Source organism: Miniopterus natalensis, chromosome 13 (assembly GCF_054644295.1).
Source record: "Miniopterus natalensis isolate mMinNat1 chromosome 13, mMinNat1.hap1, whole genome shotgun sequence".
Lineage (NCBI taxonomy): Eukaryota > Metazoa > Chordata > Mammalia > Chiroptera > Miniopteridae > Miniopterus > Miniopterus natalensis.
In genome coordinates, this window is record NC_142093.1 from 38321880 (window position 1) to 38345404 (window position 23525).

At 39.8% G+C, this 23525-nt stretch overlaps 1 protein-coding gene across 1 annotated transcript in view; it reads right to left on the reverse strand.

The window, feature by feature from the left end:
- Positions 1-23525, reverse strand: part of AAK1 (AP2 associated kinase 1) — a 140926-nt gene continuing 117401 nt past the window's right edge. Inside the window, exons 18-22 of the mRNA XM_016224194.2 lie at positions 21189-21290; positions 20059-20160; positions 18553-18663; positions 16910-17020; positions 1-6844 (exon numbers count right to left, since the gene is read on the reverse strand). Of these exons, the coding sequence (XP_016079680.2) occupies positions 5715-6844; positions 16910-17020; positions 18553-18663; positions 20059-20160; positions 21189-21290 (1556 nt within the window). The 3' untranslated portion in view covers positions 1-5714. The remainder of the gene's footprint in view (positions 6845-16909; positions 17021-18552; positions 18664-20058; positions 20161-21188; positions 21291-23525) is intronic.

Sequence of the window (23525 nt, forward strand, 5' to 3'; positions counted from 1 at the left end):
TTATTTTAATTAGGTCCATTTTAATAAAGTATATAGGAGTTTACAACTCAAACAATTCATAAAAACTATCAGATACATAAGATAGATCACACGGAGTGCAATAACATAAATCCAATAGTCTGCAAATAAGAGGTATTGCAAAAACTAAGATTGACTTTATAATTGTCTTTTCCCTTCCTTTTGCATGTTCACAGCCCTTGAGATTGCATGCACATATTTTCTGAGGTTTGGGGGCCTCAATACTCCTTTCAGCTGGGTCAACCTCCTCATTCGGTCAATTCAAAATACAGTCAGCAAAGGGAGTTCGCCTCTTCCCCATGGAATGAGCATGGTCCCTGGCCCATATTTGGTTTCCAGTCCCTAAGAAATGACCTGAAACATTCTCTCTTTCAAAGTAGTATCTTGCAGGCCTTGTGGTGGTCTGGTCACTGTTTCCCTCCCAGCACTACACATAAGCCAAGAATTCAGGATAAACCCTACTGAGTTTCATTCTTGAGGACGAGAAGAGCATGCTTACTGTGGAAATGAGGCTCAGGCAATGGCTGATTTACCTAGAACAACTTTAGTTCTTACTCAGAGAGCTGTTGACCAATGGAACCAAATTTACTCATGCCGGCTACCCACTGTCACCTCTTGGGATTCTTTGGATGCCTTTATTAGGAGGTCTTAACACCATGGCAGAAAGCATGGGGTAAACACACACTCACACACACACACACACACACACACACACACACACACACACTCCATTCACACTCCCCAAACAGGAGTCTTTGGTAGACTCAAGAAAATACAACTGACTTGCCATTTCAGAGTGAAAAGGCTACATCATCTTCTTTCACTCTCAAAGTCTCACTTTAACTGACACTGGTAAAAACCATTTCTATAATTCCTTGCCCGAAGGAATCACACAGATCCCTTTAACGTGCATATATGGTTATATTACAATGTAATACAGATAACATTGACTTGATTTCAAGAACCAAACACTGTTAGTATAAACTCAGTACATACTGAGATTGCTGGGAAGTAGCTCAGACTAAATTTCTTATGTAATTACAAGTTATGGGAACACTGGACCAAGCCACCAGTGTGTTGGTTAACATTTAGCCTTTCTTACAAGCTGTTCTAGAGTCCTTCACACATAAACTTGCCCCTGCATTCCAGGGCACTCTGGGCCTATGTTAGATTGAGGTGAAGAGATACTTTTGGGTTGTGTTTTCACGGAGTAAGGCTGGAGTTCTGCCAACCTCCCTCATCCTTTCTTCTATCTGTAAGGAACAGGGAAGGTGAGCCACTTCGTTCTTATGTTGAATTATTCCAGTGTGGTGAGACTGGCACAGGCTAGGCTGAAACTTAAGACATTGCTTCCAGTAAAAAGGAAGGCAAGTTAAAACTAACATGATCATTCATTCATACCTCTTATCTACCTACTGGTGTGGTCATAATAGGAGAATGTCATGTGAGGAAATGAAGTGGGAACAGGAAAAGGAACATGAGCCAAGAAGACTTGCAGAGGTAAAGAAAGAACAGGAAAGAGCTATGTCTGCCAGTGTCTTGATGATGGGATCTTGGGCACCACACGTGGGAGGCCTGTTTCCTAATAAAAATCAAGCTGCTACTAAGGCCGGTAGGACCAGGACGTCAGAGAGCAAGGTGGCGTTCTGGGCCTCAAGACACTGCCGGTGTAAATTCCCACACCTAAACTGAGCCAGCTTGGTGCTCTCAGCAACCTGGCAAGTTTATTTTGTAGCAAAAGAACACAAAAACAATTCCCAACTAGGTACTACCTTTTATTTTCAAGCATTTTGAATTCCTCCTTAAGTGAACTTCACAAGTCACAAGTTTGCAAGTGTCCTGGTGGTTAAAACAAAAAAAGAACAAAACAAACTACAAGTAATAGTTGACAAAGGCATTGGAAAAACTAAGAATTTATATTACATAATTTCATTTAAAATCGTCATGTTTACTCCATCAGGCAAGATTTGAGGATCAGGACTCAGGGGTGGCTCTGGCACTTACAAGGTGCTCCTTGCCTCCTTAGAAGCTGTGGCCCTTGCAGCAGCTCTCCTATGTACCTTTAATCAACGTAACCTGGGTTCCATATTTTTCAGAAATTTTTCAGTTTTCTCAAAAACTGCATCTGTGTGGACAACAGCCATTCCACAGTTGACTGGCAAGTGTTCTCCAATTTCAATTCCAAAGACATAACAGAGTATAACATTTATTAAAGGGACCTAAGTGATTCTATTTTAAGTTGTATCCCTCCTGTTAAAGAGTTTGCTCCTACCCTTCTTTAGTTTCCTATATGATAGTTTCCTATTTTATATAATTCATACATATTATAAGATCTAGGCCTTGATGACTTTTCTTTATGGAATCAAATACTGCATGATTGAATTCCTATTGTCAAATCAGTCTGGTGATTACACTTATTTTAAATAAACTGAAATCTGCTACTTTATGAGTCTGTGAAATGTCTGTTGAATATCATATAGACATGTTGAAAACACTGATATACATGTATTCTAAAACTTAAATAATAGGTCAATAAGATACTGGTATTTTTCCTGGAAGTTTAGAAAGAAATATCTTGGTTGCCAAGTTAAACTTAGAGCTAAAATGGGCATATAAACACATACTCATTAACCTACACATATGAAATTTTCAACTCAACAATGAATGGGCCCAAAATGAAATAGAGTCTATGACCTAGATTCCCTTGGGTCCTGCCAAGCATCTGCTTTAGCATCAAATTTTGTTCATTCAATTTCCCAGTCTAACAAGGGTTTGGAACTATGGGCTGTATGTGAGCCCAAGAAGCAGATATGTTAAATATTTTCACCACACATGAGATAATTCATTATTTCAACAATGCCTGTTAGTCAATTAGTGGGAATTCTTTATGAGTTCATCAGTACATATTGTGATTCAATGCTTTGTTCTAAATACATTCTGGCTCACTGCGCTCCACTGAAAGGCCACAAGTTCCTGCATTTCCTATCAGATGTGCAAAGCAAGTAACACATGAAACAAACTAAAAAAAAGTGCAGTTTTTTGTTGACTATATATTTCCTTTTTAGTTTTAATGTTAACCTACTGCAGCATAGTTGTTGGAAACATGCATTTACTACTAATTCAAAGCACCCTGAGCACTCCTGATTCCCTTAAAACTAAATTTTCCAGATTTCCAGATTCAGGATGGCTTCTGGCAAGAACATTTTATCTTTCAATGATGCATTTATCCTATATGATCCAAAGAAGATCATGCAGAATTCACCAGTTATGTAAGCTAATAATTAATGTAATCCCATAGTAAAAAAAAAGTTTCCTGTGTCAGTAAGAATACAACAGTAATTTGTATGTGTTTATATTAATTTCCTATTCAAAGAAGGTATTTAGAGTCTCCAACCATCATAGGTCTCCAGTGAGAATAAAAACAGGTTACCAGTCCATACTTGACAAATGATTCAACTACATAATAAAAATCACAATGATTTTATTGACTTTATCTTGAGAACTAAAATGGCTACTTGATTAGGATATGATCAAATAATCAAAGGAAAAACATTTGCAGGTCTTTTATGGAGGTAGTAATCCTGAATATTTGGAAGAGTGAATCAGAATGATTGACTTTTTTAGAGCTTCTGATTTGGGGTGAGAACTCTCCTGAATATTCCTATCCTCTTGATTCCTGCCTGTGAGGGTTTTAATTGATAATATCAAAGGGAAGAGTTTGGGGTGCAAAGTTCCATATGCATTAGCTAAAAGGAATTCACTCAACTGGAAAGATAATTTTGCATCCACTGTTACACAGAAAAATCAGAAATGATCATTGGGAGAAAGAAAACTGTTACAATGAACACTGAGCATCTAACAAAGTGAAAGACATTTGTCTCTGGCACAAAGAAACCTCAGTTGGAAAACCATTGCTGGTAGCCCTGACCCAGTGCCAATTATTTATCTTTTAACCTGGACATTTGAAATAGGTGGAGACAAAACTAGAAAAAGTCTTAAGAGGCAGTTGTTAATATTTTACTGCCAAGATCCATGAACTTTAAATATAAAGACTACCACACCTCATCAAGTGCAATAGAATTTGACACTCAGGCTTGATTCTTGGATGACTTTCCTGGAATTCTTAAATCATTCATCTTGTTTGGTAAGCAACTCACCCAATTTCTCCAGCTAATGGGGGAAAAAATCCCTAACATTTACCGTAAGTCACAGGAAGCTTTCACGTTGAAACACGGTATAGCAGCTCTTCCCTTTGAGTATCCTCAGCAGAAGTCTTCCCGAGACAGAAATTTCATTTTAAGGCACTAATAATAAAGGTACAAAAACGGCTAGGAATGAGTCAGATCATTCCAAAAAGAGAACACATTTCAAAAACACAAGTCAGTCATTTATCCGGCTTACTTCAACATCTAAAGAGGAGAAAGAAGAAAGGTTTCCACAGCTAACAGATTCAGCTCTTTTCCATCCTCTCATACAAACTTATTCACAAGTTGCAGATTTACACTTCCGCAAGAGGCAGTGGAGAAAAATGGCAAGGGTCTGGAACAAATGAGCAAACCTAGTGTGTAGCCCAGTCTCACGATCACAGCATGGAGGGTTCAGACCTAAGGCTTTTAAGTACCTTTTAAAAGTTACTAAGACCACACACCCAGTGATTGAAACTGTACTCAGGTGCTCTTTTGTATTGTTCTGAGGAGAAAATGTGGAAAAATAATTAATTTTTCATGACCAGGTGAATGAAATTTGTTAATCACAAATAGCAAATTGGGGAGAAAAAGAAATCTACTCTGAAACCTGTTTCAGCAGGATTTTCCTATACCTTCCAATGAAGTCAATTTTGCCACGAGAAAAGAAATAAAAATAGGGTTTCAAGTCAGTTAGTGCAGGAGACAAATGCCAGTAAATGAGTGATTGTGGAGGTAGGCATGGTGGGACAGGATTATCCTACAGAAAAAATGCTTCCTGTGTGCACATACCCGTGCACATGCATGCACACGCGCACACACCTGTGCACTCATATACTGATTTACAAACCGGCATGGATGTGGGGAAGGCTCAACACTGAGACGTATGCCCAGATAGCTCATGTTTGCATTTCTACATTGGAAAAGATCTAACACACACTAACACCCACAGACACGCACGAACAAGGGCCAGCCTGGCTGGCGCAGACTCGGAAACAGATGCGGAGAATCCTAGAGCTGCTGGCTTGACAGGAATGATTATATCTGCAGGCTTACACTTCCTCTTGATGTGCAGGATTTTCATCTTGCATTTCTTTCCAGAAATATCCCCTTTTCAAGAGTATTAAATCAAGTCCTGGAGGGACTAATCTTGACTCCTCAATGTACATGACTCAGAACAGGACTAGCAACAACATGGCCCCTTTGGGGTTAGGGTGAAGGATTTCTGGATTTAAACAGTTTCCAGGGGAGGAGGGCGAGCCGAGTTCTGGGTAGAGGTGGAGATGGAAAGGCCTGAAAGTCCAGAAATCAATATAAAAAAGGACATGAGCATACTTACAGGGGTTTTGACTAAGTATCACTGCAGCTGAGTTTGCTGACCGACGACCTGCTCTGACCCAGGGAACTGAAAGATAATTGATATATTTCTTCTTACGAAGGCTCAGCTGGGAGTGGTGCGGTGGGTTATTGAGGGTGGAGTCGAGACAGAGGCCTAAGGCTCAGGCATTGCTCCTAAGGTTTCTGCTTGCCCGATTTGGAAGGAAAGGGTGCTAAAGCAAAAGGATCAGCGGCTGGCAGCTCCGTAGTCCTGGAGGAAAGGGATGTGATGGAAACAGAACCAGCTATGGACTGCTTGTTGGTTTGCGAAACAATTTTGTAGGCAGCAATGGGCTGGGCTTCAGGACTTGGCTCATCTTCTGGGCTATAGTGACGGGAGTATTTGGATAAAGACTGAGGGCGGAATGGTTTGCCAGCCATGGGGCCTGAGACAGCTTCTTTCTGAGGCTGAAGTCCTTTGTTTCTGTCATTAGCATGGCCCCCCGATTCCAGGGAGGATCCCCTGGGTGAGATGCTGTCAGGATGGTCTGCTGCTTGCACAGAATGGGAGGGGAGGGTGGACTGTGGGGCAAAACCAGCCACGGAATACTGAGATCGAACAGAGGCGTACGCTGCTCTGTCGAGGCCTGGGAGCAGGGAGACCTCATCTGTCTGCCCGAGAAGACCGGCCTGCGCGGGCGACTCCTGGGGGGCACTCTGGGCAACCGTTAACTCCTCCACACTCTTCTTCTTGGTAAAAGGAGCTCTCAGGAACACATCCGCCTCCTCTGGCTGGGAAGGAGCCACGCTGCCCTTGGAGACAAATGGGGCTTTGGAGAAAATGTCCATTTCATCAGCTGGAACCCTTGAGCTCCTGAAGGGGGCTGTGGCAAAAACATCTGGCTCACCAACACCATCGGTGGTTGGCTGGGTGAGGGCTTGGAACTGGCTCTTTCTTCCACTCTGCACGGCCTTTGCTTGCTCAGAGGAGAGCTCTGGCTGAGGGAAGGGAGTGGCTCCTCCCAGCTTCCCCGGTGGGGGTTTGCAACTCTCGTCTTCGTCTTCAGATTCCATGAGGAGAGGTCGAGACCCACTGCAGTCCAGCATGTCCCCCTCGAGGTCAGTCCCTTCCTCTTCGCTGCTGTGGAAGGAGCTGTTGCTTGAAGGGCCATCTCTGGCCAAGTAGTCGGATTCTAAATTGTTTTGCGTTTTCGTGTCAGGTACTCTGGAGGGATCTGGATACAGGGGAAGGCCTTTAACTCCTGCTGATTCTTTAAAGTGCTCTACAGTTATTACAGGACAGGGATTGGGCTCTCTCTGGAGACCTAGAAAAGCACAAAATGCAGAATTAATGCACAGGTCAGTTCCATTGTTCTTGAAACATTTAATGGTCAACCTGCGGCAGTAACATTGCGGGACCAAATAATAGATGTTGAAAATGGAAAAGGAAAAACGGAAAAACAAAAGTCAGGCAAGGACACTGCACACAAACTGGAACACAACCAACCACGGTCTCACACCTTGGAACATGATAAGCACGAGGTGCAGGAGAGGAAATGAAGGCGTTAGGCACAGACACTCAGCGCAACCACGTGATGCCCCGACCCGCGGGCTGGGCACTGACACCTGCTCTAGCTGGCACTAGCCCAGGGGGAATGGAAACGAACCAGCCATTCACCTCACGTATACCGGGGTGGTTCTGGAGTATGCAGAAATACTGTCCGGGAACAGGTTCAATTCAGTATCTGCCAAGTGGTCATGCTCTGCTGATGCCTGAGGACACACCCATCCTTTGCCCCCGAAAAGCAGCAAAACATGCCTGCTTGATAAATGCGAGTTTACTTGATGATTGACATCACGAGCACTGCTCCGAGAGCACAAAAGCGCCTCAAATAGTAATGCTGAAGGCACTTTTTCAGGGGAGGAGAAAAAGCTAAGGCATATTAAATTCCAACTTCGGCTGGATTTGCCCTGGAATTTTGTTTTTGGTCTTCTAAGTTAGCAAAGATCTCCTCTGCTTAAATGAATCCATCATAAATTTCTTTAAACAGAGTAAAATGTATGGGAAATTACAGAAGTATTTGCAGATTCTAATGTACTAGTCTATTTCTATCTAGGTAGAAGTGTCTCAGGGTGCTCTGGCTTTTAACATCAAATAGACAATTATCAGAATGCAAGAGAGCTTACCTTCCAAGAAATATTAGCAGGTTAGAAGTATGTCATTGGGCACATGTTAGCAAAAGGGCAGGAAAAAGGCATATGTAACTAAGCAAGAAGAATCCAGAGAAAGAGTGGTTGGGGGTAAAGGTGTCATTTCATCATGGGTTTCCCAACCCACCAGAATAAGAACATTTGGTACAATGATTTGGATTTTACAGATGACTTGGAACCTCTGTACAGAGGTAATTCAATCATCCCCTCCCCACATAACCCTCTCCCCCTCTATCCAAACCATTAGCTTGTAGAAACTTCTGTTAACAATATTCCCCTGTTTAAGTTTCTGCTTAAATTGAGCACACAGAACACAGCAGAAGCAGCATCAAAATCACTTTATTGGGAAACCAGTCACTTGGAGATATTACATTGTAAAGAGGCGCAGAGAGAGACCTGAACATTTTAGAAGATGCTGTACAAAAATACTATGCTTTTCTGAATTCTGTAACTTTTGAGCAGTGCTTTTTAAATAGTTCTGACCTTAAATATTGTTTCCAGAAACAACAAGGTGGTCCCCCCATATTTATTTCCCTTTCTAACAGTTGAAATGCATTTGATGAATTCCAAATTAGAGTCTTTAAGTTAAATTCTATACTGGTGCCAAATGGCTTTCTGAATAGTATTTGGAGAATAAGTTGATTCTGAAGGGGATAAATGTTTCCCTGTATTACAGCTTTAATATGTGCACTTGCATAGTGATACGAAAGCATTAGTCAGGGGACAGGAAATAAAACGCCTTCTCCCTTGCAATTTATGTGGAGAGACATAATTCTAACCTCTCAGGCAAGTATACTGATATTAGATCTCACAGTGATTCCCAAATGATGATTTCTGGGAGGAAATTCAAATGAAAGGGGGAAGAGAAGTTTTCCAAAATTAAGATATGCCAAGCAAAGTGGTATGAAGGGGCCGCTCAAATTCCTTGAAACGCTTTCTAACAGCATCAGATGGACAAAGTTTTCAGTTGCCAAAACTAAGGCACAATTTCTTAACTTCCAAAACTACCCTGAAAGTTGATGTTATTAAGCTGGTTCTATGGGCGAACAAAATATCTCTTAGGAAAAAAATGGCAAATTTAGTCAAGCCAATGACCAACTCTGACATTACACAGATAATAATGAAAATGAACATTAGTTTGACTGGAGTTAAGTGGTTTGGGGAAATTTAAATTGAATTCAGTGGAATCAATTTGTGCGCCAAGATTGTCCTGGGGTGCTCTGGGTGCCTGCAGTGTCAGATTACATTCTGAGAACTCTAAGTACCAATCAGGGGTGCCCATATCCAGAATGGGACGGGATGGAAGAACATGCCCAACTCATCAACTACTTCTGTTAAAAAGTGGGCTCTTGGTCAAGTCAGCTGGAAGTCTGACAACGCGGAGTATATTCTATGACCTTTAAGGTGAGCAATGGGAAAATCATACTTAAAGTTCCAGCAATTTTTAAAATTCACACACATAGTCACAAAAAATACTATAGCATCAAATCTGAAGGGAAAACCAGTCTCCTATCCTTCAAAACAAGCATGAATCTGCTTACAAGAGTGGAAAAATACATGCAAAGGTTTCTCCTGAGAAGGCCAAGTCTCTCAACCTGCCCATTCTTTTTAGACAAATGTGACCAAGGCAGAGAGCAATCACCCTCTGCAAGTCTCCAAGCCTGGCACTCTGGAGACCAAAGAAATGCTGGTGGATATGAAAAAGCACAGACAACCACACTCCCTCAGGGCATTCTGGCTGCGGCAGCCGCACAAGAAACAAAGGAGTCGAGAGAAGTAAAGATTCCAAATAACTGAACAGAAGATGGACATTAAGTCTTGTTGGGAGTTAGAGGTCATTTTCGGAACATGAGTGTGTTGTAGGGAAAGCATGTGTTTTCAGGGTGAACAGTACTTGTATATGAAGACAGCCTTGTACCGTCGGGAAACATGTCTGAAGTAGTCTGCCTACTTAGCAATAAAGGGTTTATACTCATTTAACCTCACACCTTGGTCCAGTTCTTTGGTAATCAATGGCATATACAGCAGATGCCTGTGACCACAGAGCTCAATGAAGATAGACAGTTGTTCTGGGGGAGGGGTGGGGTGGGACGTGTAGGCCCAGGACCTGGCTGCAGTCTTCTTTATCATGAAGCTTAAGGTAGGGTATTTTGTTCTAATTCCCCCAAACTGGGTCATGTCCTTTTTTATTTTGGTTTAGCACATTCAATTAAGCAACAAGTAAAAATATTTCTTTTTCTTGTTCTGATGTAGAATTGTGTGCCAGGTTAAGGTTAAGCACACTTTTCAAAACTCCATTTTAGTCTATTTTGAGGCTCCAAAATTACATAGATTTCAGTAAGAGCTCACATGCTTCAGAGAGTAGGAAAGGAGTCCTAAAAAGTATTTGATGACTTGGCAACTATCCTAACTCCCTATTAACTTCCAAAGCAATGAAAAGTGTTGAATGATTTGGGAAAGTTTTACTCTGAAAATTTTATCAGATGGATATAGTGAGGGTCATCAGCATCCTTTTAAAAAATTAAAATCTGGAGACTTAAAATTCCTGGCTGGATATTCCTTAATACAATATATCATGCACAACCAGAATTTTACTTTCCCTTATAATAATTTCCATGACCTTTTGGTTTAGATGATAAAATTAAGCATTTGCTTCTACCATATGCTGTGCAGTTGCATTAAAACCCACGACTAGGGAATAAGGGATTTGCTGGGAGCCAACACTGCCTAGTGATGCTGTGCCTCTCAAGCCAACGGAGCAATTAAACGAGAGAGATTTCTCCCCAGGCCCAAAACTGCTGTTGTCAACATAACATGTTTAATTAAATTGGCCTGGGTATATTAAAGATTAAATTAGAGGAGGAGAGCTGCAAATCCGTGCTCCATTTTACAACCTGGTGTCTGGTCATATCAAATGCAGGCGCACACAGGTTTAATTCTCCCTGACCACAAGGTGAAGCCAGGGTAGCCACAGCTCATTAAAACGTCCTCGGCATGTCTCTGACACGTGGCCACACTTCCCTGTGCTCAGGTACTTATTAGCATTCAATAGTGCGCTTAAATCCTTTTTGCTAAAGTGGGTTTTCAGCTCAGGAAAACAGCAGCTATTTTAAGTTGTTTACATCTCTGAACATCAGGGCTCCCATTTGAACAGATAAAAGTCTTTATTCCCCTGTATGTTTACATAAGAAATTTCTTTACAGACTTGTTTTTTATAAAATACTTGTGTAGCAATGTTCAAATTCCACATTTTTACTGCATAAGATGGCTTCATGTACCTCTGTTTGCTCTGTCTTCTTGGGGAGAGCAGGATAAAGACCTGTGGTAAATACACATCCGCGTGAGGAGGGGGTGTGCAACAGGGCAGAGGAGAACACTGGCAGGAAAAGAGCACATTCAGGCACTACATGAAAGTGGGAACCAAGAAAGTGTCCTCCATTCTAGCAACTACCACCATCTGGTAACTCTGCATTACCCCAAACACCTCCCCCACCTTAGTGAAAGGACACCAAGGAAAAACAAAATGGTATCTTGTTACAGATTATTTGAAATGGAAGCCATCGGGGATTCATTCTGACTCAAAGAACCCACGCACATCCAGGAACATCACTAGCACAGATAAGGGAAAGGCTAACTCTGCGTTGATAAATGTACAGTCTGTAAAGAAGAATAAAAGATAGCTTTGTAATATCTGGAGTGTTTCAGTAAAGACTGCTTTTTAAACATCCATGTGATAGTTTCTCTGTTCCTCTTGGCAGCCTGTAATTTCCTTAATTCAGTATTTTGGGCAATCCTGTCTTTTTTTTTTTTTTTTTAAATGAGGCTATCGTGTCATTTTTATCTCCAAATTCTTAGTGGCTACAGGATCCAAATAATCTTATAAACTGAGAAAGTTAAAGACTCATGGAGCTCACAGACAAACTTCATCATGGGAACTTTATTTTGGCCCAAGGTATCTATAATGTGATTTGGTTCAGCTGGATTCAGATCCCTCCATACCTCTGAGATGAGCTCAACCCCAAAGGTTCCCTGCTTACCACAGCACTGCTGAAGGCAAAGCTGTTTCTGACCTGGGGGAAGACTTGGTTGGTTTGAATAAAAAATGATCACTTATTGGCCAGGAGAGTGGGAAAAAGTATTATAAAAAAAATTATTTCATCTTGAGAAAAACAGGTTTTTTCCCTTTGTTCCCCTATAATTATTAGCAATCCAAGTTTTATAATTCCAATTCAAGAAGAGCTGAGTCCATTATCAAATGACACTAAACAAGGTGACAACCTGTTTTGGAAGTATTTTAAAATATATACCTTCCAATTTTCTAAATCATTCTAAAGACAGGCAAAATCAGACACTCCCTTATTCAGAATATTAAGGAAATTAAGAATGATCATTGTTACTTTCCATTATAAGGTTCTCTCTGGGAGTTTTCTGTGGATTATTTTCTTTACCATGTTCAATAGTAACCACTCTTCATTTTAGGGTGGTGACTTTGCTTTTGGAAACAGCTAAATGTCACTCAGAACCAAGAGTGGTAGAACAAGTAGATCAAGAAAGACAACATATTTTCAGGTGCTGAAAGTAATACCAATTAGAAAATAATAACTGATTTTCTTACACCTTATTACCTTCCTTGATGTTATTTCTAAGGAGAATAGCTTCAAAATTAACTTAAATGATGGTAGCAGCATTAGGGTAAGTATTAGCTTCCCAACTAAAATCAGGGAACAACACTCAACAAGGTGTCAAAATTCTGATATGTTAAAGTAATCATTAATTATAATTATATTTATAAGTGTCCACTTAAACTTTATCTCCTGTGAGGCCAATGTTTTTAAAAACATTAGGACTTGAATTTGGCAATCTAGTTATCATAATGCTCTAAAGGGAATAAAAAAACAATTTGAGATGTTTTCTGGTATAGTCACTACTCTTGCACAATTGGAATAAAAGCAAATCAGAAACATATGCTTACATGATTTTCTAACCACTTTGCTATACATCTGAAACTAATACAGAATAATTGAATGTAAACTGTAATTGAAAAATAAAAAGGAATTAAAAAATAATATATCCGATTCAAAGAAACACATATGCTTACGGTATTTGTCCATTTTTATATAGCAGATCACTGATTATACATTTTTAAAAGAATTGAAATTGGATACTGTTTTGTTGTACCCTGAGTGGTGCACATGCGCGTGTAATATTAAAAAAGGAACATCTATGTCCAAAACTCTGTCATAATTTAGACTTCTAATTCAGATAACCAAGAAAGGGCAACCCAGGTTAGTAAAAGCCCATTATAATTTTCTAAGGTGTATACACTGCTACAGTAAGAATTACATTAGATAATTGAAGAACATCAGGATGTAGAAATCCTTCACAGTCCTCCCGAAGCATAATAATATATACTTAGAACTCTAGAATTCTATAATCTCAAGAGACCATCTATTCCAAACCCATCATTGTATAAACAAGAACAGCAGCTCCAAGAAGGATGTGCCTGCTGAAGGTAACTCAGTGTCTAGCAGAGGTCAAGATGAGATCCCAGGGGGTCTGTCCTACTCAGGCATCTTCTCCCACTACCCTGCCTCAGGTCCTCTACCTGTAAAATGAAGTGGGTGGACTAGAGGATGATCTCTAAGGTTCCTTTTATAGCTCAGTTTCTAGTTCCATAGATCTATTAATTATCAACACATTACACTTAGCTCAAATATACCCGTTTAGTTTAGGGATGATGCTATATATCAAAAGGCCCCATTTATTGGGTCACTCACTTTATTCCTTAACAGAAAAATAGTTCTCCCCTTTGAGGCCCGACTCCTAAAGAATTTCATGTCATTATCTCCCTCAGGCTTCCTCCATCCAGTCTCTGGATTCTAGTCTGTTCCTTTCATTAACAGTCTCCATTAAGCTTTATTGAACCAGATGACTAGATAATATATCTCAATGTAATTAGGGTAATACATGAAAGGAACAATTTAGAGACACCTAATTTCTAAACTGTACATTCCATGGTTTCAAGAAACTAAATATTTCATTATATTTCTAACACATATGTATGAAAAAAAACAAACTGAAAAAAGTAGGCATAAAACATTATTCTTATTTAAAAAATAAACATTTCCTTCATTAGTTTATACATTCTTTCTATGTCCAGGAAAAAGAATACAATTTTGATCTTCAATAATATTCCTTTCCATAAAGGGGCAAACCAAGTCCCATTTTCATTGCTATTCAATCACGAAGAGCTCTTCAAGGATGTCTTTTTATATCCTCAGCAGGAAGGCTTGTGCCTTCCTCAATTTTGGAAATGATCCATTATCCTCATAGAGGCCTTTACTTAGCGCATGTAGCTTCAGCTGGCATGGAAAGTATTTCAAGTCAGAAGGAAGACTGAAAGATTCAGACTTTTCCTCTGATGACTTTCAAAGGCTGCTCTCACATTGCTGAGGTCAAAGCTTGACCTCCAAAGTGCAGCGTTTTGCAGGCTGTTGTTGCCGTTCAATTCCCCCCCACCCCACCCTCTGCCCCTTAAAGTGCAAACATGAGAAAAAAGAAACAAAAGTACTAGATAGAGCAACAAGCAAATGGACTTGGAATTTTATTTGTACAAATCTGACCAACTAAGGGTTTCCCTCTGATCACGGACAATGGCACTCAAGGAAGAGAACCACAGTGGATTCTCTGTGCGCACCTTTTCAAAAGAGTGAGTTTAGAAAACTCCTTTCCATGTAAGGAAAAAAAATACACTTAACTGAGTAAGGACATATACAGAGGGTGACCATGAGGCATGTTGTCATGTCAGTGCAAGGTCCTTTATTTATTTTATGAACAATATTCTAAGGTTAGTGAGGAACTATGCTTTGTTTTATTTTTCCATCTAGGAAGCCAAGGAAAACCAACTAACATTTCATTGGCTGCATCCTTCAATTCAAACATCAGAGAAAGAAAGGTAAGTAGCCAGAGTCAAATTGTGCCTAGCTTATCAGCACACTTATTTCTGTTTATCTGAAAATAAACAACATGCTTATTCTACAAAGACAGAGGACCTGCTGAAAGCTTATAGCAACACACAAGTCTACTCAAAATGATTCCATATGTTACACCGTAGGATTGCAGTGTAAAGTTATACAAGGGAAAGAGATCAAAACCCTGTACAGACACCTGATATCGGACTTGAAACGCCAAGTGGAAACAGAACTATTCAGCGTCTTCATTTATACACAATTTACAATATTTGATTCAAAATAAAAATCACAAGAAAAATACATCTGTTTCTGCTACAATTCCTTCCCCTTCCCATCCACCCCCCCAGTGAAAAGTCTTCTAATAAAAGGTATCATATTACCACCATTGTCTTGTTTTGGTCTAATTCTGAGATCCCGGCTTGGGATGGTTAACATGAAAAGGAATGGCAATACTTGGGATTTATATCATGTACACACTTTATCCAAGGATCTCAAGTACTTGCAGTCACGTCTCCAGATCTGAAAAATCACGTTTCAATGGAAGCCAGAATGCTGGACGAATGCTGGGCAGGCTGCTTGGGGTATAAAATCCCTTGGCTAAGTTTATGACCAGGCGAGGTCAAAGTTGGTTGACTAGAGCTGGGCTCACTTTCTCTTTTAAACATACACCATCAGCCAGTCAGTTTCACCCTTTCTAAAACCACACCCCTGTGTCCAGGCTACTGCCTAGAGTTAAGACCCACTGAAGAAGCCGTGTCTTCACAATAACGCAGCAGGATAAAAAGCAAAAACAGAGAAACATTCATCAGCATCTGGCCAAAGGAGACGGGTCGGGAGGATTGACTTGGGAGGCCATTCCTAGCAAGAATGAGGCAAAGGTGTCAATTCACTAGTTTCAGTTACAGCTAAGCTTTTGGTGGAGTTGATTCCATCTGAGGTGAAGCTCATGGCGTCTAGTGCTTGATTTAAGATAATGCTATTGAAGAAGGGTAATGAGAAAACACAGCAAACGAACAGGGAGGAACTGGCCAAGGAATATCTGGAGGGCCAAAGTGATTTTCTTTCCTTATCATTTCTATAGGAGAAGGTAAGGGAGAGAGATAAGGGCTAGAGGGCCCCTTATTTGCAGATTTTTTAAAAAATCATTTTTCTTATAATTCCGTAATGAAAATGTATATTACGGTATGAAGGTTACAGAACTGCATCTGATACTGGGTCACGGCTACAGGTCTATGAGCTGATCCACCAGCAGTAAAGACCTGGCTAGGTTAGGAAGACTGGACTCAGAGCTCCCACTGCTGTTTCTAGAGTGCCCACCTGGAAGTGGAGAGATAGGAATTCAGTATAAAACACAGAGGGTTAAGGGTTAGATGTGCAGAGCAAGCAAAGGAGAAAAAACTGACTAAAACAAAACCCTAGAGAAGCAACATTTTACATTTGCGAACTCTTATGTGTTGATTTTTAAACATATAAATTACGTATCCACCACCTCCCACAAAAGATTCAGGCACTGTGAGCACACCATCCTGTAGGCAGGACACCTTTCAAATGAATATATACTTTGCCTGAGAACTGCTGGCTATATATTAACTTCTTGACAACATAGAGTCATCTCCCTGATAAGAGTCAAAATCAGTAATCTTTGCTTTGGGAAGAAAATTGTTATTAAAACCACTGCACTAAAAACAAGCTTTAAAAAAATATATAGATGGTCCTATGCAATTCGGTGTTTTGTGGCATGTTCAAATGATTTGAATACATCAAAGAGGAAGAAGTATGCTCCACAAACATCCAAAAGATGCAAATTATATCAAAGCATCATTGTTAATCTCTTTGGGAAGAATGTTTATTACAAATTGTTCTAATCATGATAAAACATGTTCAGTGCTTTTTTTGATATATGCCTTCAGGTTTCCAGTGACTGAAAGATCACTTTAGTTTTGGCTTGATATTTTGTAAAAAAACAGCCTTTGGTCAAACTATTGAATACTTTTCTTCTCTCTAAAGAAACACCATGGTCAGGCTTTAAGATACCACTATCTGTACCTCTATCTATAGTGGTATCTCTATCTAGCTATACTGGTCCAGCGCACAGTGACTGTCATTACCCCCAATTAAATGCTGCCTTTCCCCCCCTTGCAGATTAGGTACACTACTATTCTGTAGAGAGCTGATGTCGAGCTCTTTTCCCCATCCTTTCTTTCTTACCTTGTGGGTTTTTGGTTATCAATACAGGAATAGGGTCAAACTCATCTTCTGCCACCTTGTCCGAGCCCTCAGGGACATCAAAACCTGAGATGAGATTACTATCTTCTGCAGCTTAATACAGAATGCAAGTATACAAGCAGAAACAACAGAAGCAGAGATTAGCAAATGAGAGAACATGTAAGAGGCACAAAGTTCCCAACTGTACAATCAATGCCATTTTTAAAGATGAAAATGCTTATTTTCCTGAGTTGAAATAAAAGTAGCAAAATTGGAAAACTTAGGAAAATAGAAAAAATGCTTTAGTGCTGGCCACGTGAAGACTTTCATACACGATGAGGGAGAAGCGTTATAGGATGAATTCTTTCTAAAATTGTAAGACCATTCATTGTAGTTACTGTGAGGTATTTCTTCAATGCCAGTAATTCACAAAGGCAGATAAATTAGTCATTTATCTTCTTTATTGAGAAAACAGAGGCCTGACTAATAATATCTGAAAACCATGGATGGGGCACTTTCTCTTTACAAAGCGACTGCTATGTACAAGGCAAACAAATGCTGCTGAAAGGACTCACTGCCCTTTGACTGGGAAAAAAACTTTCAAATAACTGATGCCTCGGGGGATGTTGGGGCACAAGATCACATGCACTGAGATTTCCAGCAGAAGCCTGTTAGAATATTCTTCTCCCTTCTAATTAAAGCTATCCCACCAGCAAGTGCTAGCTGAGCGCCTATTTTGCAAGTACTGCTCCTCTGTAATTACACGTTGCCGCTGACACACTCCTGCCAGACATATCTGGTTAAGAGGTAACTTCTTTCTAAATGCTCTATAAAAACGTAATCATTTCAATGCAATAAAGGGTAAAAACAAAAGCTCAGCTATTACCACTGCAAACCACAAGCTAATTATTTTTCAGTCATCTTGGGGAGGCTTCCTTTTTGAATTTCCTTCAGAGAGGACTTTTAAACTCTTCCTTTTCTATGTATTTGCTCCTTCTAGAAAATCACATTCACTACCCAAGCACTGAAAGAAGGTTAGTGAATGCACTGTGCCTATCACTTTCACAAACTACTCACTGAACAGAACTCACTCAATGCAAACTATTTCTGTCCAGCAGAATGACAAACCAGTACCAACCTAAGACTAAGAAGTGAAAATGGTAGATTAAAAAGAGAAATCCAGTAATCAATTGTGACTCAAATGTTAACTAAAATTCAGAACTTTTACAAATTCAATTTTTGAGGGCTGACTTTTGAGGAATGATACCTATTTATTAGTAGCCAAAAATTTTACACCATATTTGATGAAACATTTTTAAGTTCTAAGGCCAAGTATCATATTAATACAGTCAGTGACTAAATCAACTCAACCATCTACATGAGCTGTCTTCACTAGATCACATGGAATATCTGTATTCCAGGTGACTGTTAGGAAGCAATACCTCTATCAACTTACTGTCTAAGCCTTGTTAAATACTCTTTCTGAGAGGGACTATAACACAGTGGCTGAGAATACAAGCTCAGGTTTTCCACATAAGGTGGTTAAAACACTTCACTAGCAAAGACTTTTGGTAAGGAAAAATTTCAGGAGTTGTTCAGTTCTCCTCTAAGGATACATGTCGGCTCAAGAAGAAGAAAGCATTTACCTTTATGGGCTGGAGCAGAGATCGCTATGGGGGCAAACTCTTCCAGAAGGTCAGTAGTAGGGTTAGAAAGCAGAGAGCAATCGATCAGGGAATCTTCCCCGGTGAGAGAATCTGAATCCAGATTAACAGCATCCCAGGTCAGTGATGGCATTAAATGGCACATACAACAACATCACAAGATTAGACCTTAGCCTTTAAGTTACTGCATTTACATGTCATACATATAAGCCGAGGCAGGGGAAAGAAAAGCAAAAGAAACATGTTACGCACTCTGGATTTCATCTACAGAAACATGTATTTCTAGATCCTCTTAACCCTGATATGTAAATACTGAAGAATTTTTTGCTCAGAGGTTGCTGGATAAGCAAGCATGTGATTTGGATGCCAATAAAAGCTTGGCAGCTCAGTTCTCAGCAAATGTCATTTGGGAAAAAGAACTTTGCAACTAAAGAATTTCACTTACACTTTCCCTAAACATTCATAGAAAAAAGTGGCTATAGAATAGGTGTCCAATATGACTAGAAGGGGGTTGTACCTGGCTTATTATTAGTGGAATATTACATGATTAAACAGTACTTTCTAGAACTCAACCAGATTCCTATTCAAGATAGAATGAATACTACTTGCCTCTTACTAGTGGTATTCTTAAAATCTGAATTGCTCCTTTGAATACATAATATTGCTCTTAGTTAAAGAACAGAAGGAAGACAAAATTCAGAGTTCAGGTATTTCAACACATGAATTATTTTCTGGAAAGTTTTCTAGAAGAAAATAGCCAAGTAAGCACAAGGAAGAGAAACCCTATTGTCTTCTGTGTTAATTTTTCTAAACCTGGATGAGTTAATTTTCATACTTCCTAGACTTCTAATGGTTTCTGTTCTAATTTAGGAAATCGGACACTTTTATCAAGGTAATTATGAACTCAAAAAAAAAATGAAGGTTATCACCTGTATTTATGGGCAGTTAATAAGGAAGTCCACTAAGAGTGAACTTCAAAATTAGGATGAAAGTAATGCTGGAACCAGGGAAGATTTCAACTTTGCCTACAGTTAATAGCAAATCACCTCTAGCTGATTAGAGCACAGTGTTAGGAACAAAATGTTAACATCCAGAACATGAGCTCCATGGACATCACTGTTAGAGGGGAAAGGCTGCTCAGTAACCTGGAGGAATTAAGGGCATCCTTACTGCTCAGCAGAGTGCTTTAATTAAGGAGGTGGAAGGAATCTGCCACCAGTGAAAAAATCTTAAATAAAGACTGTAATCAGAGAAAGCCCAGCGATTACTCTACAAAGAACATGGCTCCAAAAAAAATACTCTGCTTTTCAAGGAGGAAACACATCACTCAGTACCTAGAAGATGGGGCTGTAACAATACAGGGCATCCCTTCTGGGAGGAACTAACCAGGCTGCAAAATAAGCCCAGGACCATCTGTCGCGGGTGGAAAGACTGGCTCTGAGGCTCACCACACGGAGCAGGCCCCGCCGCCGCGGACTCCTGACTGACCTGTGCGGTTCGAGGTCACAGACTCCGTCTGAGATGGGAGGCGCTGGGGCACCGGGGGCTCCAGTCCTGGTATGAGACTCTCAACAGCAACATCAGCTTTTTCTTTTGTAACAGAGCATTAAAAAAGGAGAATAAAGGGTAAGGGAAAGGCAGTCAGAGATCTTTGGACAATCCTGTGAAGGCTTCCCCTACAGGTTTCTAAAGTGCCAGGCTTGGGCGAGATGGACAGCACATTAAGTTACTTTATTTCAGCTGCTCTGAGTATCTGGGCTTCACTGATTAAGCACGTCTGTGCAAAGTTAACCACTCCGGCTAGTCTCGGGGATTCTGTTTTTACAGATAAATGCAGAATGAGAGCCATCCAGATGTATCTCTTCCACCTTAGAAGACACAGATTGAAAGGTACCTTAATATCTTCTGGTAATTTTGCTTTTCTTAAGGGATAAACTTGGGAGCCTTTCACATGCTCTGTGCCTTGCAAAGGCCACTAGTCCATCTCAAATCCCACCCCAAGATGCAGCTAGGAGGTATTCTACCCTGTGCGACATCCCCCAGCTAGAGGACCATCTCTCTGTAGGGTCATGGTCTCTCTGAGTTCTAGGACTTTGTGCCCCTGAAGTACAGGTGCCCTGGGCATTTTGTAGGTCTTGCCTACCATACGGTTGGAGCACAGAGAAACGTAAGGGCAAGCAGACCAAGCCCCTGCCCTGGTTTCTACTCCTGAGGCTTCACCACCAGGCATGTGTTTTCTCAGTTACCAATACCTGGCACATACAGAGGCCTTCTAAAGAAGAATCTGCTCAAGGTAAGGTCCAGCTCAAAACCAACTTTTTTCAAGAAGCTTTTGTAACTAAATGTGGATTTTCCCACATTCCTCCTCATTCATAAAACATCACTCTAGAAACCTCAGGCTATCAAGAAAGGCAAAAAATAACAGTGATGTGCACCTGGTACAGAGAAAACACTTCATTTGAGGTGCTAACAAACAAGATTAAATAACCTTGGCTCCTTGGTGGCATTTCCACTCCTGACCAGGGCTATTCACAAGGGAATCTGTTAACCAGTTAGCTAACATTCTTGAAACAGACACACATCATGCAGTACTGAAGAAACAGAGATGGCGACTTTACCAATTACAGCATCGGAAGTGCTACCAAAAGGATCTGTCATAGGCAAGAGGTCAGGGAGCAGAAGAGAAGTGTCAGGAGATTTGAGTCCCTCAATTAGCTTTTCTAGGTTGGGCAGAGAGGTAAAGAGAAAGCAACATGCAATTAGATATTAAAGCAAGCTTGTCATTTTCCATTTTCTATGCAAATACATTTTAGGGGTCAACATTTTGTATGGATTCATCATAAAAATAATGTTAGTATCCTGTTAAAAATAGGCTTTCAAAGTTTGAAGTTTGAACTGATTATTTCCCTAATTGAAGCAGTCACTCTGTGAGGCATTCAAGATGCTGCCCTAGGTTTGACAGTTTTAAAATTTGAGGTATAATTTTCACTGAATAAAAGTCATCAACTTTAAGTGTATAATTTGATTAATTTTAACAAATGTCCACATTCATATAAGCACCACTGAAATAATGATGTAGAACATTTCCATCACCCCAGCAAGTACCTTTGTGCCCCTTTCTAATCAATGCCTCCTTGCTCCTGGACCCTGGCAACAACTGATCTGCTTTTGTCCCGAGAGTTTGCCTTTCCTAGGATTTCTATAAATGGAACCATACAGTATGTAGTCTTTTCTGTCTGGTTGTCCTCATTTACCATAATGCTTTTGGGATTCCTCTACACTGTGGCATGTATTGGCAGTTTGTTCCATTCTATTGCTGGGAGGTGTTCCACTGTATGAATGTACATTTTGTTGACTCATTCACTAGTTGATGGACATTTGGTTGTTTCCAGTTTTTAGCTATTAAAAATAAAGCTGCCACAAGCATATGCATATGTCTTTGTGTATTCATATCCCTTCCAGGGCTTAGTTTTGAATCTTTTTTTTTTTTTTTTTTTTTACTTGCATTTAGAAATGGTTTATAACTCACCAAGAGAATATAATAAACCATGGCCAAGTTAACTTCAACAATCATTTACCGCTTGCCAACCTAGAGTCTGTGACATGCTGGTACTTATTATTTTAAGGCTGAATCTCACAAAAGTCACTTAAGCCTGCAGAAGTATTACTTTTGATGTCTTGTAACTAAGGAACAAAAGGATAACAGAAGCTACCAGATTTGTCACACCTGATAGCTTAATATGTGATAATTTGTACACATTAAGGTTCCTTCCAAAATAATTCCTTTAACCCTGATCCATCAGCCACTATCCATTTACCTTTAACCTATTATAGGTAGAGGACTATCTTGAAACAAAATAAATCACAAAATTGTGTAGAAAGGGAATTAAGAGCTCATACTTCCCTTTACTTACAAGGAGACTGAGGTCACATAAATTCTGTAACTTGCCCAGTTAAAGGCCTATCAACGTTTTTTCTATCACTGAAATAAAATGCCATTAAGATAAAACTAAAAGTGTTAGAAAAAAAGAATCGACTTAAAATTCACTTTTAATTATGTATGTGTACATAACATTTTAATGGATCTTCTAGGCCATCAGGAATTGAGATAAGTACAGGCTAAATTGATACTGACTGAGGGATAGAAACCAAATTTTACGTGATTTGTAAGTTAGGTGATCTATAACTACACAAATGGAACAAAATAATGAATTTTAGTGTCTTGGCAAGATAATTTTCTTTGGTACTATTAACACAATGCAGAAAAAGACACTTTATTATGTGAAACCGATTTACCACCCTTGGAATACATGGCGTGTAGCTATCTTTGAATTAAATAGCATGCTACATTTCTCATTTATGCCTGATTTATATTAAAGAAAGGAATCGAAAAGGAAGCTTCTCAACAGAAGGGAAAAAACCCCAGGGTACTAACCAAGTATACAGAATAATCACATCAGCATTAATCTAGAACTATGTGTAATATTTTATTATAAGAAAATATGTTAAAATATCTTTGACAATTTTCAGCATCCTGGCAAAAATAAGATGGTTTTCCCAAAAAGTCTAATTTTTTATTCTGAACATTGGTTTTTGTTTTATTCCTCCCAAAAGCTTCTCTCACTTAAAAAAAAAAAGTAATTGTTTCTTTCACTTTTAGCACTCACATATTTGCAATCTTGTAAAGCAATGGATAAAAAGTAAAGACCCAAAATTACTTGCCTGTTTATCTTGGTGCCAAACCTCAGGCTAGCATTCTTCCAGTCTGAATTCTAGCCTCTCCAGGGACCCAGTGTGACTATGGGGTAGTCCCTTAAACTTCTGACACTACCTCCTCAGCTGTCAAATGCAGAAACCTCCCCACACCTTTTTGCATTGGTCACTTAAATACCATCATCTCCTCAAAGTCCACAACCCCCCCCCTCCCCGCCAACATTCTGGAGCACTCTGGACTC